The following is a 17,363-nucleotide window of genomic DNA, read 5'->3' on the forward strand; positions in this document are numbered from 1 at the left end:
TATGCCACCCAGATAGAGGATGGAAAGCTCTTTTGGCCTGAGACAGAGTGCTGGGAGGATAAATTGTATGTGATCTCACCTATATGTAAGATATAAATAGACAAAGCAAGGGAAGAGTAAGGGTCAAGGAGAAGCAAGCCTTTATATTCTGACTGCAGAACTGAGGTCAGCAAAGTAGGAACAATGGAAATTGTAAGAGTCTATAAAGACTCAATGGCTTTATATGGAAGGTTATTGGCAATTGGGTGATGGGAGTGGTGTGCTAGTATGTACCAGGATTAGGTGTGAAATTGTGCCCCTAATATCTACAGCTTTGTGTGTCAGTGGTACTGCAATAAAAGTCAAAAGTTTTTTTAAAAAAAATCTCATTGAAAAGGCCAGTCTGCTGAGTAAATTCATACATGAGACCAACAGTTGGAAATGTTCACACGAATAGATTCTAAATAACATTTTCTGCCTTTTTCTTCAATTAAAAATAAAGCAGCCAAATTCAGGAGAGATAAGTGGAAATTAATACTATGAGTGAAAGTCAAAAGAGACTCCATGATTCAAGATGTGTATCTAAATAGTGCAAAGTGGTAATTCAGCTTATAATCAATCACACTAATGAATAAAGAATAAAGAATACAATGGCATGAATACTCAGCCATTTAGGAAACAGGCAAGTCTCATACTTTAGACACTAAACTACTCTTCTGTAGCACCTTAAAATCAGTCTTCCAGGGGCGGGAGGGGAGTGGGTGCTGGGCGGTAGCACACTGAGTTAACCACACATAGTATAAAGCGAAGGGACCTATGCAAGGATCCGGTCTGTTCACAAGAGGTGAAGCAGGTCTACAGTTGTCTATCTTTATCTCCCCTTTTATATCTTCTCCTCTTCTCTCAATTTCTCTCTGTGCGGTCCAATAAAATGGGAAAAAAATGGCCTCCAGGAGCAGTGGATTCATAGTGCAGGCACCCAACCAGCGAAATCTGGAGGTAAAAAAATAATAATAATAAAAATCTTCTCACCTCAGAGCAGACTATGTTCTTATAGAACTAAAATCTGTTTAGGGAGAGGAGTTAAAATGGCTAAAATATCAAAACAAGGACCAGAGACTGGAAGGGAGGATAGGAAACACTACAAATCTGGAAACATCAAAAACACAACACAACACAACAAAACAAAACAAAACAAAAACTCATTCCTACATAAAACGTTGGTCCTCTTCTCTAATCCTCAGCATCTTTGACTCATTCAGAAGTTGAATTCACTTCAGTCAAAACATAGCTTATTTCCTGAAGTCATAATTAAACATTGATGAGAAGGTAGTAAGGGATGACAGAATTCTTATTATCTGTAAGAACTGCATGATTTTCCAAAATGGAATTATGAGTTACAGGAATTGACTTCTAGCTATTGTCTATGACTTTATTTTTATTCCATATCCATGAACTTTTGGGCTACATTTTTTAGCTGATGATAAATTTTGTGACTGTTCTTTGGAGTATGTGTCATTTCTGCAAGCATCTCTTCAATGAAATACTTTTATTTTAAAAGACTACATCAGCACATTTCTCCTGGTCAAATTAATATTTTCCAACCATAGAAATCTATCACCCACATTCCTCTTCAGACCCCACCCATGATAATGAAGCGTGATTGTGATCAGGCATCTCCCTTAATCCAGTTTAGAGAGATTTTGGAACACTTACACCACTAAAAATTGTTTTCTATTTTGTTCTGTGGATCTGGAGGCTCATCAGAAGTTCTTTGGGTGTTATTCAGGTCAAGATCAGTTTTAGGAAAGGTATCTGCTTGTAATCTGTCTGATACTTTTCCAACTCACAGAGCTTTTCCGTTTTGTACTGGCTTGTTGAAGATTTAAGTCATTTCAGACATAGAAATTCATTCTCACGGCAGTACATTCACTTTTATGACAATCTGTGTAAAATTAACATGGAGTGTTAACATTATAACCATTGAATAGTAAAAGTTACAATGTCAATGTGCCATTTATAAGACTTTTTTTGATTTGTTTGAGAAGTTTTATAACTATTGACAAAAGCAAGTTAAATTGTGCCCTGTGTATGTCATCTTGACTGTGTGATAAAGTCCTTAATTAAGTATAGATGTGGAAAAGATTTATAGTAAACAAACGGAGATCCCTTAGCATATAAAAAAAATATATATAAGAGATTACGCTACTTCTATACACTGAAGAATAAAATTTTATTTTTTATTATACCAAAAATTTACATGAAGAGGTGATTGTCTCAATGTACATCATATTATATTATAGAGGAGATTCTAGTCCCTAAATATATAGTCACTAAATTAAAAAAAAATACTTTACTATCTTGAAACATTGTGATCTGTACTTGAAATTCTACTTCCTACAGGTAAATTAACATAAATTTAAACATTGCTGTGAGGAGCAATATTTTCTTAGGTTTATGCATATACTACAGTGCTGATCTAACAGGCTATATAACTCATTATAAGAGCTGTGTCTTTCAATATTGCTTTAATTTTAAATATAATCTGACACAGTAGATTCACCAAAAAATAAGGAAGTAAACAACAAAAATGAGGAGTTCATTTGGATTATTTGAAAGTGGCAAAAAAATTATTTCACACTCATGTTTAAAATAATCTATGCATCTGTCAAATTACGTATTTGTGTATAATTACCCACATGTAGTAGAGGCACTTCTTTATTTCAGTGACCATATCATATGATCCCAAATTTAGAGAAGCAATTAAAAGTTTCAGTCTATTAGGGAGTTGGGCTGTAGCGCAGCGGGTTAAGCGCAGGTGGCGCAAAGCACAAGGACCGGCATAAGGATCCTGGTTCGAACCCTGCTCCCCACCTGCAGAGGAGTCCCTTCACAAGCGGTGAAGCAGGTCTGCAGGTGTCTATCTTTCTCTCCTCCTCTCTGTCTTCCCCTCCTCTCTCCATTTCTCTCTGTCCTATCCAACAACAACAACAACAATAATAACTACAACAATAAAACAACAAGGGCAACAAAAGGGAATAAATAAATAAATAAATATTTTTTAAAAAAAGTTTCAGTCCATTAGAAATTATCCCTAATTGGGAGTCAGGCGGTAGTGCAGCGGGTTAAGCGCACGTGGCGCAAAGCGCAAGGACCGGCATAAGGATACTGGTTCGAGCCCCCGGCTCCCCACCTGCAGGGGAGTCGCATCACAGGCGGTGAAGCAGGTCTGCAGGTGTCTGTCTTTCTCTCCCCCTCTCAGTCTTCCCCTCCTCTCTCCATTTCTCTCTGTCCTATCCAACAACAACATCAGTAACAACAAAAATAATAACTACAACAACGAAACAATAAGGGCAACAAAAGAGACTAAATAAATACAACAAAAATAAAAATAAAATAAAATAAAGAAATTATCCCTAATTGATTTTACTATTGCACACAGCTGAAGTTTTTCTCTGTTTCAAGGCCTAAATCTTTTACCATTGTTTTCTGGGTTTTTTTTTTTTTTTGTCTGTTTGTTTCTGTCTATGATTGGCATTATGCTACAGAGGTAACCTAAGATTTGTATTGCTAACTACAAATTTAGCTCTTTTTCAAAGTCACAATCTAGTTGACACTTTAGTTGATAACATCAAATGTTTCTCTGCCTTTGAGAAAGTCTTAAATGGGCACATTTTCATAGATAAGATCAAAGGGAACAAGCAGTTAGCTCTTTACCATACAGGTATCATACATAAACATCTTCCACTCACATAACATTTCCAACCAAACCTTAAAAATGTGACCAACTCTTTTTCTTCTACATTAAAACCCTTCAATTTATGTTTGTTTGTTTGTTTTAAAAAGGTACTATTTTGAAACTCAAAAGTAAAATTTTTACTGGAAGATACAGAATCTTACAAATAAGTTCAAGGAAATAATAGAACTGTGAACAGATTATCATACCTATTGTAAATTAGCACTATATCTACTTAATGTACTAAGGAGCTATTCATTACATGGAAACAACGTGGTGTCTGACCTTGGGGAGCTAGTTACAGACAATGTCTTTGAAGTCATTTTTTTCTTGTTCTTACTTCAAGTATCTTAGACATGTGTCTTTATATAGTTCCCCTGAGGGTAGGGTCCATATCTGAATTACTCCATGTATTTCTTAACATAGATAGTGCTCTAAGGATTCAGAGATGGATATTACATATGGAAAAATAATTAAATTTTATGATATATGGCATCATTTTGTTTATTTTATACTGTTTATTTTAATAATGAAAAGGTTACATGAATTTTGGTGACTCTAAAAAAATTAAGAATAATAAAATACACCACTACCTTTATGCTTCCTATACCCACCAAGTGTTCACTTCTTTCACCATTGGAAATACTGTAACAGTTTGGTACCTAGCTTACATAGCAAGCATGACCTCTTAATTTTAATATCATACAATTAAAACCATTAGGACATCCATTAAGACATCACATTTTCATCACTGTGTTTATATTACAATGTTTTATTTAAAACTATAATATTTTTCCATAGACATTTTTTAAATAACAGTAGTGATCTTAAATTAATTTTAATCATCAGTGTGAACATTCTGATTTTTTCTATACCTACATTAAATTCTGCTTAGACTTTATTTATACAACCAACAAAATGAGTCTATGAGAAAATTGACAGTAGACTTGAGCCATATGGATGTGTCCCCCTACGTTACTGATTTTTTTTCCCCTCACAAATAGTATTGGTCATTATCCAACATTTATTCACTCAGATGTTTTTAAGAATTTCTTTGTCATACTCTTCCAAAACCCTGCTGTGTTACTGTAAAGTACTATTAGAATTGTAATAATATTTTAATCAACTTGGAATGACTTGATGTGTATGCCTTTCCATTTGTTCATGTCTTCTTTTCTGTCCCAAAAGAAATTTTTGCTATATTCTTTACCTGCATTTCATAGGTCATCATTTAACCTAATACAGTTGTTTTAATAATGAAAAATTTTCTCTAATATATATCTCATTAATTATTGATAGAATATAGAAAGCTATCCAATACTGGGACACTAACCTAATAATATTTCACTATTTTGTAGTAGATTCCATTGAGTTTTCAGAGTAAACAATCATATATCTACAAATCACTCCTTGGCAATATGCTAGAATAAAACATGTCATCAAATTGAAGATGGAGTCCTGAAATAAAGTTGTGCACTATTTATATAATACCCAAAATTGCTACACTTTTAGATGCTCCTAGACTCAATTCACAATAGTATTTTGAAAGTATATTTTATATATTTTTTTATTTTGACAAATTGAAACAATGTTTTGTTGTTGTTGTCACTAATACTTAGCCAATTCCAGTCTGAATTTTTCAGATAAAGAAATATCTCTCTCTCTCTCTCTCCCTCTCTCCCTGTCTCCCTCTCTCTCTCCCTCTCTCCCTCTCTCCCTCTCTTTCTCCATCTCTCTTTCTCTGTATCTATCTATCTCCCCCTACCTCTCAATTTCTGGCTGTCTTTATCCAATAAATAAAGATGACTTTAAAATTAAAAGAAAAAAAAGTGGAGGTGGGGAAGAAGGAAAGCCACCATGATAGCAAAGCTCCTGGCCTGGCTCAAACCTGAGCCGCATGCCTATTAAGCAGGTACACTATCCACATGAGCTATGTTGCTGGATAGAAATAACTATTTTTCTGTGCAAGTCTGTTAGTTTTCAGAATTCTGTATCAGGATGATACTAGTTTAATGAAAGAATTGATGAATATGCATTTTTATTACTTCTTGCAGAATGTTTTCAAAGGAAGCTAATGAAATGTAATGTTGTGAAATGTCATTGAGGAAATCTCTGGTTTTAGGCATGTAGGAGTCATACATAATGTTATTTTAGTATAATGGGAGCATTAGCTCTGTAGGAGGCATTAATATGTTCCGCAGAAGCTGAAGGAGACCCCGTGATTCCCTGTTTCTTCTTTGGAGATCATCTATTGACTTAAAAATAGAAATACATGCCCAGCCTCCCCATTGTGATTTGGCAAAATATTGTTACTACTCCCAGGTGGAAGTTACATGCTTCTTTAATTTGTTCTATATTTTTGTATTATACTTTTATAAGTCACATTCAAGATTGTTGTAAGCTTCTACGCTACAATTCTCTAGTACTTGTAATGCAATCTTAAATGCAACTTTGAAATCAAACACTAAAATACATTTTATTAAAGAACTAGTATTTTGCCTTAGGATGAACCTTTTCCTATTTTATAGGTAATTAACATGCAGGTAGGTATTTATAAAGGCATAAATTTTTAAAATTTTGTTTTGTATTGCCACCAGAGTTATCCTGGGACTTGTTGCCTACATGACAAATCCACTGCTCCTATTGCTTTTTCTTTCCTTTTTATTCGATAGGGCAGAGAGAAAATGGGAAAGGAGGGAGAGATAGAGCAGGAGAGAGAAAACAAGACACCTGCAACACTGTTTAACTGATCATGAAACCCCCTCCACTGCAGGTGGGAACCACAGGCTTGAACCTGGGTGCTTGCACATTTAATGTGTGTTACATACAGCTGGCCCCTTATAAAAGCAGAATTTAAGATAAAATTATATAAAAAATAGTAACCTTAATTTGGCTTCAAAACCCTGGGATAATATTTGTTCAAGATTTAATGTAATATTTATGCATGTTTCTTTAAATAAGCTTTCTTAAGAATATTCAGTAATCTGGCTTATAGGTGAACCCAAACCTTGTCCAAAATAAACAAAACCTCCCTGACCTATCATATTTAAAGCTATAGTATACCCAAAAGTTAGATGGAGCTGCACACAATATAAAAGTACAACCTTAGAACCTGGAATATTAATCAATGGTTAGCTACAAACTGAACTCTGAATTATGATCCACAGGAATTCTGCACCACAACCCACTGATTTCACTGGATTTCTTAGGAGTCACTTCATCTGAGAGTCCAATCAAGAAAAGTCAAACCTCCCACAGCTAAAAACATTTCTTTGAGTTTATAGAGTATTAAGGTAACAGGGTGTAATTGCTTTTAAAATGCTATAACATTTCTTCTCCTAAATGAGAGAAGCTTAACAGTTTCATGATTACAAAGCAGTGAATGCTTACTGTATTAAATTTATGGTCTAAAAGTGCAAATAATACATTTACATCACCCTATAATTCCTTCACCCAAAGATCACTGCTACTAGCATCTTGGTATATATTTTTACAGAATTTCAATTCAAATAAATCCAAAATTGTTCATACTTATTTGTGATAAAGCTAAAAACACACATACACATGTTATATTTAAAATATTTAATTTTGGGTCTGGGTGGTAGCTCACTGGAAAGGATATGTTAATATGTTTGAGGACCAGGATTCAAGAACCCAGTTCCTAGCTGAATGTGGGGAGCCTCACAAATGGTAGCAGTATTATAAGTTTCCATTCTCTCTCTCTCTCTCTCTCTCTCTCTCTCTTTCTTTATTTTTCTGTTTCTTAGCCTCTATCAATAAGAAAGAAAAAAATACCATTCAGAATGCTGGAGCTGCACAGGCACTGAGCCTCAAGGATAACCCTGATGGCAAAAAAATGCTTTTTATTTTATTTTATTAGTACTTTATTAATGATTTACAAGATTGTGGTATAAGTGGGGTACAAATTCATACAGTTCCCACCACCAGAGTTCCATATTCCTTCTCCTCCAATGGAAGTTTCCCTATTCTTTATCCCTCTGGAAGTATTGAACAGTTTTTTTTTTAATTATTGATTTAATAATGATCTACAGGACTGTAGGGTAAAAGGACTACAATTCCACACAATTCCCACCACCAGAGTTCTGCATCCCCTCCCCTCCATTGAAAGCTTTCATATTCTTTATCCCTCTGGAAGTATGGACTCAGGATCATTATGAAGGTACAGAAGTTGGGAGGTCTGTCTTCTGTAATTGCTTCCCCACTGGACATGGTCATTGGCAGGTCAATCCATACTCACAGCCTGTCTCTATCTTTCCTTAGTGGAGTAGGGCTCTGGGGAGTGGGGTTCTAGGACACATTGATGAGGTCATATGCCCAGGAACTCACATTGCTGTCATGGTATCATCTGCAACTTGGTGGCTGAAAAGCATAAAGATATAAAGAAGAAGAAATTATATAATAATCAGAAACCTAAAGATGAGAATATAGCAGAAGAGATTTGGGGTCCCCATTTTGGAAAAAGCTAGGAAGTCTATTTTAAGCATATTCCAAGGGGCCCATGACTTTACCAATTTTTGCCCACACCTGACAGCTAACATGCAAGTGAGGTATTTGGGGAGATGGTGTCAGTGTCGGAAATAGGACTAGAAAGCTATATCAGGACAAAGAGTAGCTCCCAAATATGGGAAAAGCATATACATACCATTAACTCTAACCCCCATCAATCTGATCTGGGACCCATATTCAGCAGAGGAGCCTGTTTAACCTCTGCATCCCTGTAGGTCTGAGCTCACATTTCATGGTCATAAATAGGAACATTCTAGGTTGCACTTATTCCAGGACCTGTCTTCCTTGAGTGGCAGAGTATGTTGACCCAGCCTCCCTTTGGAGAGTGGGGCAGTCCCCACCATTGTTCTTCCACATTGAGGGCAAGGTCCTATAAAGGCCTACATGAGGGTCCATGATGCTGTTCCTGATGGAGATGACTAGTGATGGTGGAGAAAGGCATCTGAGGACCAAAGATCTTTATGGAGTACAGAAGTTGGAAGGTCTGCCTTCTGTATTTGCTTCTCCACTATACATGTGCATTGACAGGTCAATCCATACTCCCAGCCTGTTTCTATCTTTCCCCAGTGGGCTAGGGCTCTGGGGTTGTGGGGTTCCGGGACATATAGGTAAGGTCATCATCCCATGTTAGTGTCATGGTATCATCTGCAACTTTGTGGCTAAAAAGTATTAAGATATAAAGCATAACAAATAGTTTAATTATCAGGAACCTAACGGTAAGAATATAGCAGATGAAATTTGGGGTCTTCAAATTGTAAGGAGCTAGGAAGTCTATTTTAGGTCTATTCCAAAGGGCCCATGACTTTATTATTTTGTTAATATGCAGTCTGTCTAAAAGTGTTGTCTGGAAAGATAGTGTCAGAGCTGAGGATAGGACTAGAAAGATGGATCATGGCAGAGAGAAGATCCCAAATATGGGAAAAGTATATAAATACTGTTAACTGTAAACCCCATAAGTCTGACCTAGGAACCATGTCTATTCATATTTAGCACAGGAGCCTGTGTAACCTCTGCATCCCTGTTGGTCTGAGCTCACATTCTGTGGTCATAGCTAGGAAGATTCTAGGCTGTACTCATTACAGTATTAGTCTTCCTCGAGTGTTAGAGCCTCTTTTTGAAGAGTGGGGAAATTTCGACCACTATTATTTTGCATTGAGGACAAGGTCCTATAGAGTCCAACAAGACAGTTTATAATGTTGTTCCTGATAGAGATAACCAGTGATGGTGGAGAGAGGAATGTATTAGAGGTCTAGGCACATCATGTCTATATGGGAATCCAAGGATTCTCTGACTAGGGCCTTAGATGATGGGGTGGCCTACTGGTGACCAAAAAGGACATTATTAAAATGTGATAGTCTTAGGGAGTCGGGCTGTAGTGCAGTGGGTTAAGTGCATGTGATTCAAAGCTCAAGGACCTGTGGAAGGATCCTAGTTCAAGCCCTGGCTCCCCACGTGCAGGGGAGTCGCTTCACAAGTAGTGAAGCAGGTCTGCAGTGTCTTTCTCTCCCCCTCTCTGTCTCCCCCTCCTCTCTCCATTTCTCTCTATCCTATCCAACAATGATGACAATAATAATAACTACAACAATAGAACAAGGGCAACAAAAGGGAATAAATAAATAAAATATATTTTTTAAATGTGACAGTCTTTTGCCCTTATCCAGCTTTTGTAGTCCTTATTTTATCTGACACAGTTGGGCTTACAGTAATTGCAGGAAGTAAAATACTGAGTAGGTGAAAAAGCTGTCTAGTTCTAATTAGAAAATATTTGATTAAGTACCTTATGGGGTCTTATTTAGATCTTTCTACTTGCTTGCTGCCTTTATTGAGTCACTGTAGACTACTGTGCACTTTTACTTTAAGGAATATATACTTTCCCCAATTTATGGATACATGTGCACATGTGTCCCATCTCATGGAACCAGTTCTATATCTAAGTTCTGTAACTTTGTTCTGAAGGGCACCACCCATAATGGAATTAAGGAGTCTTACGAGCTAGAAAAGGCCTCATTAAAAGGTTGTAGCTGAAGGGCTGATAGCACAGTCCTGGCGTCTCTGGACACAGTCTGAAGTGTAACACGTCAAGGTGGCACTGGCTGCTTTGATCTGGTTGAGATCAGCAGATGCAGTATCAGATGGTATGAATCAAGAGAACGATGAAGGAAAACTAGCAAAAGCCCAGAAGTTCCAGGACTGGGAGAAATATGGGTTTATATAATTAAGAAAGTTCCTTGCTGTCTTAGAGTTTAAGATGACAATAGATAATTATTGTTATAAACAAGTTATTTAGCAAATTGATTTACTTTGAAAATCCCATGGTTAGGATTTACTGTGCTATAAGAGACCTTACCGGGAGTCGGGTAGTACCGTAGCAGGTTAAGCGCACTTGGCGAGAAGTGCAAGGACCAGCATAAGGATCCCGGTTCAAGCCCCCAGCTCCCCACCTGCAGGGGTGTCACTTCACAGGCAGTGAAGTGGGTCTGCAGGTGTCTATCTTTCTCTCCCCTCTCTGTCTTTCCCTCCTCTCTCCATTTCTCTCTGTCCTATCTAACAATGATGACATCAGTAACAATAACACAACAACAATTTTAAAAAGGCAACAAAAGGGAAAATAAATAAATATTAAAAAAAGAGAGACCTTACCATGATTTGCATCATTTAATACTATTTACAAATAACTATAAATATCTTAGATACTAGCAAGACCAGTTACTTCTGGTTTCCTTGATCTATGACTATAGGTCATTTAACATTTCAAAAAAAGTTTATTATTAGAAATGCATTAACAATGCTTTTTCTTTTTATTGCTTTTTCCTATGAGGAATTTAAAATGTGTTTCTAAAATCACTACACAGGACTCACAGAGATTGTATAAAATGTATAGAGAGATATAGATGTATATGTATTATGTATCATAGGGATAAATATATCATATTATACTTAAAATATTGTAATTTTCTATTTGTTTCCTTCTATCACCTGGAATTAAAAATGTATGCCTAAGTCAGTATACAGAATGCAGAACTCAAGAGAATAGAATACATGTATATAGCTAACAATAGAAGCTAGTGTTGCCTTTATTTGCCACCGACAGTAGATTGTGTATCTTCATATGAACTAATTAAAATTAAATTAAATTGTAGTACAATTACAATTGTATTAATGTGACAGAATTGATTACATGATATTTATTTGTAATTACACACAAAACATATTTGGTTTTATTTTCTCTTCTCCTTTCCAATCCTTCCTCCAAGCTCTGTCTTGGTCTCTGCTTTTTTTAAAAATTTTTTAATTAACTTTATTTATCAGATGGAGACAACCAGAAATTGAGAGGGAAGGAGGAGAGAGAGGAAGAGAGAGAGAGAGATACCTGCAGCCCTGCTTTACCACTTGTGAAGCTTTCCCCCTGCAGGTGGGGACAGGAGGCTTGAACCCAGTCCTTGTGCACTGTAATGTGTGCACTTAACCAGGTGCTCCACCACCTGACCCCGACTCTGTTTTCTTCACATTGACTGCTGGTGCTAACAATGAGTTAAGTTACAATTGATTAAATACCAATAATTAAAGCTTACAATTTTGGGGTTTCACCAGGACAACTTTTTTATAAACTGTACAAATTAAAACTTTCTACATTTTTGTTCATAAAATATCCTTGAATGAAATAATAAAGAAATGGGTAGTGCATGTGACTTTTTATGGAAGAACTGAATCTCTGGAGATGTGAGGAAAAGACAAAAAGTATAGATTGTATTATACATCTGTTGTGCTTTATAAAGATGTGTGATTCTTTATACTCAAAGATATATCTACATAGGTGTAAACATATAAAGTTACTAGCTTAGTAGGACATGCAGGCTGCACCTTCAGAATTCATAACTTACCCACCCTACTAGGGAAAGAGAGAGGCAGACTGGGAGTTTGGATCGACCAGTCAATGCCCATGTTCAGTGGGGAAGCAATTACAGAAGCCAGACCTTCCACCCTCTGCAACCCACAACAACCCTGGATCCATATTCCCAGAGAGATAGAGAATGGGAAGGCTATCAGGGGAGGGGATGGGATATGGAGATAGGGTTATGGGAATTGTGCGGAATTGTACCCCTCTTATGTTATGGTTTTGTTAATGTCTACTTTCCTAAATTAAAAAAAAAAAACCAAGGGCAACAAAAGGGAAAATAAATAAATAAAAAGTTCATTAAAAAAAAAGAATTCATAACTTACTAATTACTCAGAGAAATAAAACCATTAATTCTAACAGTATCCATTTAAAATTGTACAATGGAAAATATTTATGCCTTTATCTGAACATGGTTTTAGTTAACCATTCCATAAAAGGTTGCTATAACAGGTTTAGAGTATGTTTGAATCATTAGTGACTTCTCTGTATGGTAGCATGTGGTCTAAACACATACACAGAGAGAGAGGTGGAGTAGACAAATCATATGAGTCTGTTCCTTATTTGCACTGGTACTAACAGCCTGAGATAAGAAAAATGGCAGAAATTATAATTTCAATGTCTGTCCTTTTGGAAAAATAATTTACTCTGATTCTTGGTTTTGTGAAACAGATTTTTTTTGCCATTTGAACAACATTCTTGCAAGAGAAACGTTATTCAAGCTTGTGAGTTATTTATGCCTTTCTATGTAATAATCAAATGTCCATATATTTTGCCTAATGTTATAAACATTTTTTCTCTCTTTTTTCAGGTAGTGAAATCAAAGTTAGCCAAAGAATTTCACCTTATTAAAATGAAACTCTCAAGAAATCATATTGTGGGAAATTATTTCAGCAATCAAAGTAAACAACGACAAGACTTAGTGACAAATTTTCATTCACCATATCACGTGAGAGGTCCAATCAATCAAGTTTGCTCTGAAATCCTCCTCAGCAGAATGTGTACAAACAGAAGAACTGTGTAGACTTCCTGAAGGAGGACTGAATTGGAACTCAGGTCAAGCCATTCATCTGGATGATGGTCTTAGGACCTACTCCTGTATATTACATGTCTTACTGGTTAACTGCACAAGCTCCTGTACATGCTCACACACAATTGCACCAATATACACATAATTTATTTAAATCATATTCACACACACCCTACATATAGCTTTATAAAATAAAAATGTGCACTTGGAAATCAGTAAGTTTCTAGGTAAAACATAAAAAAAAAAAAACCTTTTTTAATTGCAAAAAAAAAATTCGTCATCGATAGGTCTTCTCCACTCTGGGCCAACCTACTTAAGATAAAGTTATATATACAGAGAGAGAGAAAGAGAGAGAGAGAGAGAGAGAGAGAGAGAGAGAGAGATGGAGAAAGAAATCACAAACTCAAGTGTCCTTTAATGCAGAGAAGAGTGGGATCAAGCTAGGTTGTGCACATGGCAAAGCAGTGCAATATCAAAGTGAGCAATTTGATGACCCTGCATTGTGGTAAAAAATAAAAGAAATATAGATATTTGAATTATATGGGGGAAAAAGAGGATGATACTCTTGAGTGTTATGTTATTTTCTTAACTGTTACATTGTTGCTGAAAAGGGAGGAAAAATTGGTTACATTCCACTTGCAAGAAGGGATCGCGCTTGTGACCTTTATCAGGGGACTTTATCAAGGATCAAAAGTGGCACTTGTGACATCTTTGGGAATCTAATTAGTTAGGAAAAATATTTCTTCCTTTGCTTCTGCAACTGTATAATTGAGAAGAAAAGAAAAAGGGAATTGTCCACAATGGAATTCAATAAGTGTTTATGAAAGAGATAAATGTGTAACACTTTTATAGTTAACAAATTTACTCAACTCAGCACTCTGTGCTTTTCACAACATTCCCTCCTGTTTTGTCTGTGAACTTGGCTGGGTAACTGTAGTCTAAATTGATGAAAAATGTACTATAAAAGTGAGGTACAAAATATAGTTCCTCATGTATTGCTTTATTGTGTGTCATTGATGATATTGTTTCAGAAGTCATTTGTCTATGTAATTTAATATTGCAATTAAATTTTATGTAAATATTTTGTAAAGAACTAGGTATTCTCAAGTGCATAGGCATTTTTCCTAGAAGAAAAGTACATATGTCCACAAATACTGCTATGTTGTCAGTAATTATATTCTGATTTTGCCAGGTAATTTCGTATAAATAAAATATGTAACAGATATAAAATTATTTTTATTAAAGCTAAGGCATACATGTAAAAATGTATCTAATTCTACTATTGAAAATTTTTCTTCTATTTTAAGTCCAAAATAGTAAATTTCTTTATTTTATAGGTACTTTGTTGTGTTATATCTCACAATTACAGTGTTTTATATAGGATATTTAGAGAGACAGGTTGCTGAGAGGGTCAATTCAATACATGGCTGATATTACCAAGCATTATAAATACCTCAATTTCATTACCAAGCAAAATATAGAATTACTTTCATTAATTTGTTCCTTAGTGTGAATAGTACCTTCCATAAATACTTTCCATACATATATATATATATATATATATATATTATTTTTATATGAAATTAAACAAGAACTTATATTTGACTTCCTAAAATTATATTTAAGCACAAATATCATTTGATATAAACAATATAATTCTGAGAATTTTCTTAAAGAATAATTCATACAGAATTAACAGTTAAAATGGAGGCTTTTTCTAATATCTACAGCTATATACAAGCATTATGTATAGGTACTCAGTGGTTTTAGTGATGTGAAATATTGCCAGTTCATGCTTTCCACAATGTATTGCATGTTCTAAGACGATTTGATAGTGTGTGTTTCCTATAATTTACAGTCAGCATTAAATATAATCACTGTATGATGAGTTTGGTCTGGCATTTACCTCTTCAACATTGAAATAATAAATGTTAGAAACAGTTGTAATACTACTATTAATAAATGAAAATATCTTACTAGTAATGGACTTTACTCATAATGTCTTTTGTGGTCCTTTTTATTGGTGATATACAACTTAGTACACCACTTAGCTGGATTATTTTCACATAGATCCAACTCTGGAGTATGTCTTAATAAACTAGTCAAATAATTCATTTTAATCCTGATGTTCTCTAAATATTGATTAGTTTATCTCCCTGTTATACAAAGACCAAAACATCTAAATATAGTGAGTGTCGAGCATTTTGCCTTGAGGATAAGGGGATGAAATGCTAAGAATCATTTTAGTTATTCCATAAATTAAAAAAAATTACCTTGAATTTTATCTTGTGGAAATATGGGTTTGTGTGCATGTGTTTGCATGCATTTGTAGATGCCTAGCAAATTCATCATTTGAAGGGGGAAAATTGGAATAAACAGTCTAACCTTCTTTTAGGTAGAGAGTTAAAATAAATGTATTATTGTTGGTAAGAATTTAGTTGATTAGTATCTAACCTAACTACACCAAACTAAAGAAAACATTTATAATGCTAGAGATCAACAATAGCTGCATAAATATTTCCAAGCATCGCTGTTGACTTATGTGTGTTTGCATGCATCTGCATGTATGTGACAATGTACCATTTGTCAGCAATTCAAGTCACCAAATAGAATCTTGCAAGGCCATAAGAAAAAGAAGGACTTGCCACTGTCTGGTGGTTAAATTTACACTTGAGTTATTTAATCGTCCTGTTGTCCTTTTGTCTAGACCAATAATTCCCACTTAAAAAGCACTGGAAGAAATCACTGGCATTTGAGATTAAAGTAGTATTGAGAAAACAATGCTGTTTTGCATCTGATTTTGTTTCTTTTAGTTTAATTTTACCAAAGAATTCCAAGAAGAAACACAGACACTAACCAAACATTATGGAAACCAGTAAAAGTTATCTCAAAATCTATAAAGGATTAGGGTTCAGCAGTATCTAGCATAGTAATAAGGTTAAGAGCCAGAGAAGTAGTCAGAGGTAGAATGTTGTTAAATATTATTATGTTATCTTCTTAAATTTGAACAAATATTGGAAGAGTTCTTAGCACTTAAAATTCAGTGATATTTCATCTTAGAAAAAAAAACAAGTAAATAAAAGGGTGGAGGGTTAGTTCATAGGTAGAGTCTTGTCATGCACATGACACAGGTTCAAGCCCAAATACCACATGGAAGGTGCTGTATCAGTGAAAGAATTTTAGGTGCTGCAGTATCTCCTTCACACTCCTCTTATTTTCTATCTGTCTTTCATTCTGAATGGAAACAAAAATAGGAGATCAAGGTCATGTTTCCAAAGAGAAAGAAGCAAAAAAAAAAAAAATCATCAGAATCATTAGCTGAGGAGTTATTGTATTTTAAGTGAACAAAGGGTATGGGTGGTGTCATCCTGGGTTGAGTGTGCACTTTAAATAAACAAATATTGTGGTGTATATATACACAATGGAATACTACTTTGTTGTAAAAAAGATTAAAATCTTCTTTGTCCCATCTTAGATGGAACTGAGAGAATCATGTTAAGTGAGATAAGCCAGAGAGAGAGTGACAAATACCAGATAATCTCATTCATAGATGGGAACTAAGAAACATGGAAAGAAAGGGTAAAGACAGGCTGAAATGTGGACTGGGTGTGGTCTACTACAGAAAAAGCTAAGGAGTCCATTGGTAGATAGAGGGACATGTGGAAAGGCAGGAAAGACTTGAGAGAAAAATGAGAGCTGAGAGAACATTGGGGACTTAGCAGAACATAATTTAAGTTGGTGTGGGGAGTGGTGAGTTAAAATCTATCACAGGAAACAAAACAGTTGTACTTTTATGAAATACTCTTATAGGTCATTATTTTCCTAATAAAACAACAACAAACAAAATGGTGTTGGGAAAAATGAATCAAGAAATGAACAAACTTTTTAATTTCAAAAACATGTATTTAATATAAAGGGATGCTATAACAGCTTCTTTGGTTTTTTTCAACAAAGCACTGCTCAGCTCTGGCTAATTGTAATGTGTGGTATCGAACCTAGGACTTTGAAGACTTAGGCATGAGAGTCTCTTTGCATACCTATTATGCTATCTACCCATATTATAATAGTTTCTACCATTTAAATTGAATCAAAGAAAATTGTTATGCAAATGTTACCATAGCTTGTCTGTATTTAAAGTTCAAATAATTGCTTGTGGAAGCCAAGACATTTTGATAGATCACTTTGACTGAAGGGGA

The 17,363-nt window shown here is 35.1% G+C and overlaps 1 protein-coding gene across 2 annotated transcripts in view; it reads left to right on the plus strand.

Moving 5' to 3' along the window:
* CPED1 (cadherin like and PC-esterase domain containing 1) overlaps positions 1 to 15,159 on the plus strand; it is a 422,947-nt gene extending 407,788 nt beyond the window's left edge. For both annotated transcript variants that reach the window (XM_060196489.1, XM_007525006.3), the window contains exon 23: positions 12,949 to 15,159. In XM_060196489.1, coding sequence (XP_060052472.1) covers positions 12,949 to 13,161 — 213 coding nt within the window. In that variant the 3' untranslated portion in view covers positions 13,162 to 15,159. The remainder of the gene's footprint in view (positions 1 to 12,948) is intronic.
* The last annotated feature ends 2,204 nt before the right edge of the window (positions 15,160 to 17,363 follow it).

Source organism: Erinaceus europaeus, chromosome 8, assembly GCF_950295315.1.
Source record: "Erinaceus europaeus chromosome 8, mEriEur2.1, whole genome shotgun sequence".
NCBI classification, from domain to species: Eukaryota; Metazoa; Chordata; class Mammalia; order Eulipotyphla; family Erinaceidae; genus Erinaceus; species Erinaceus europaeus.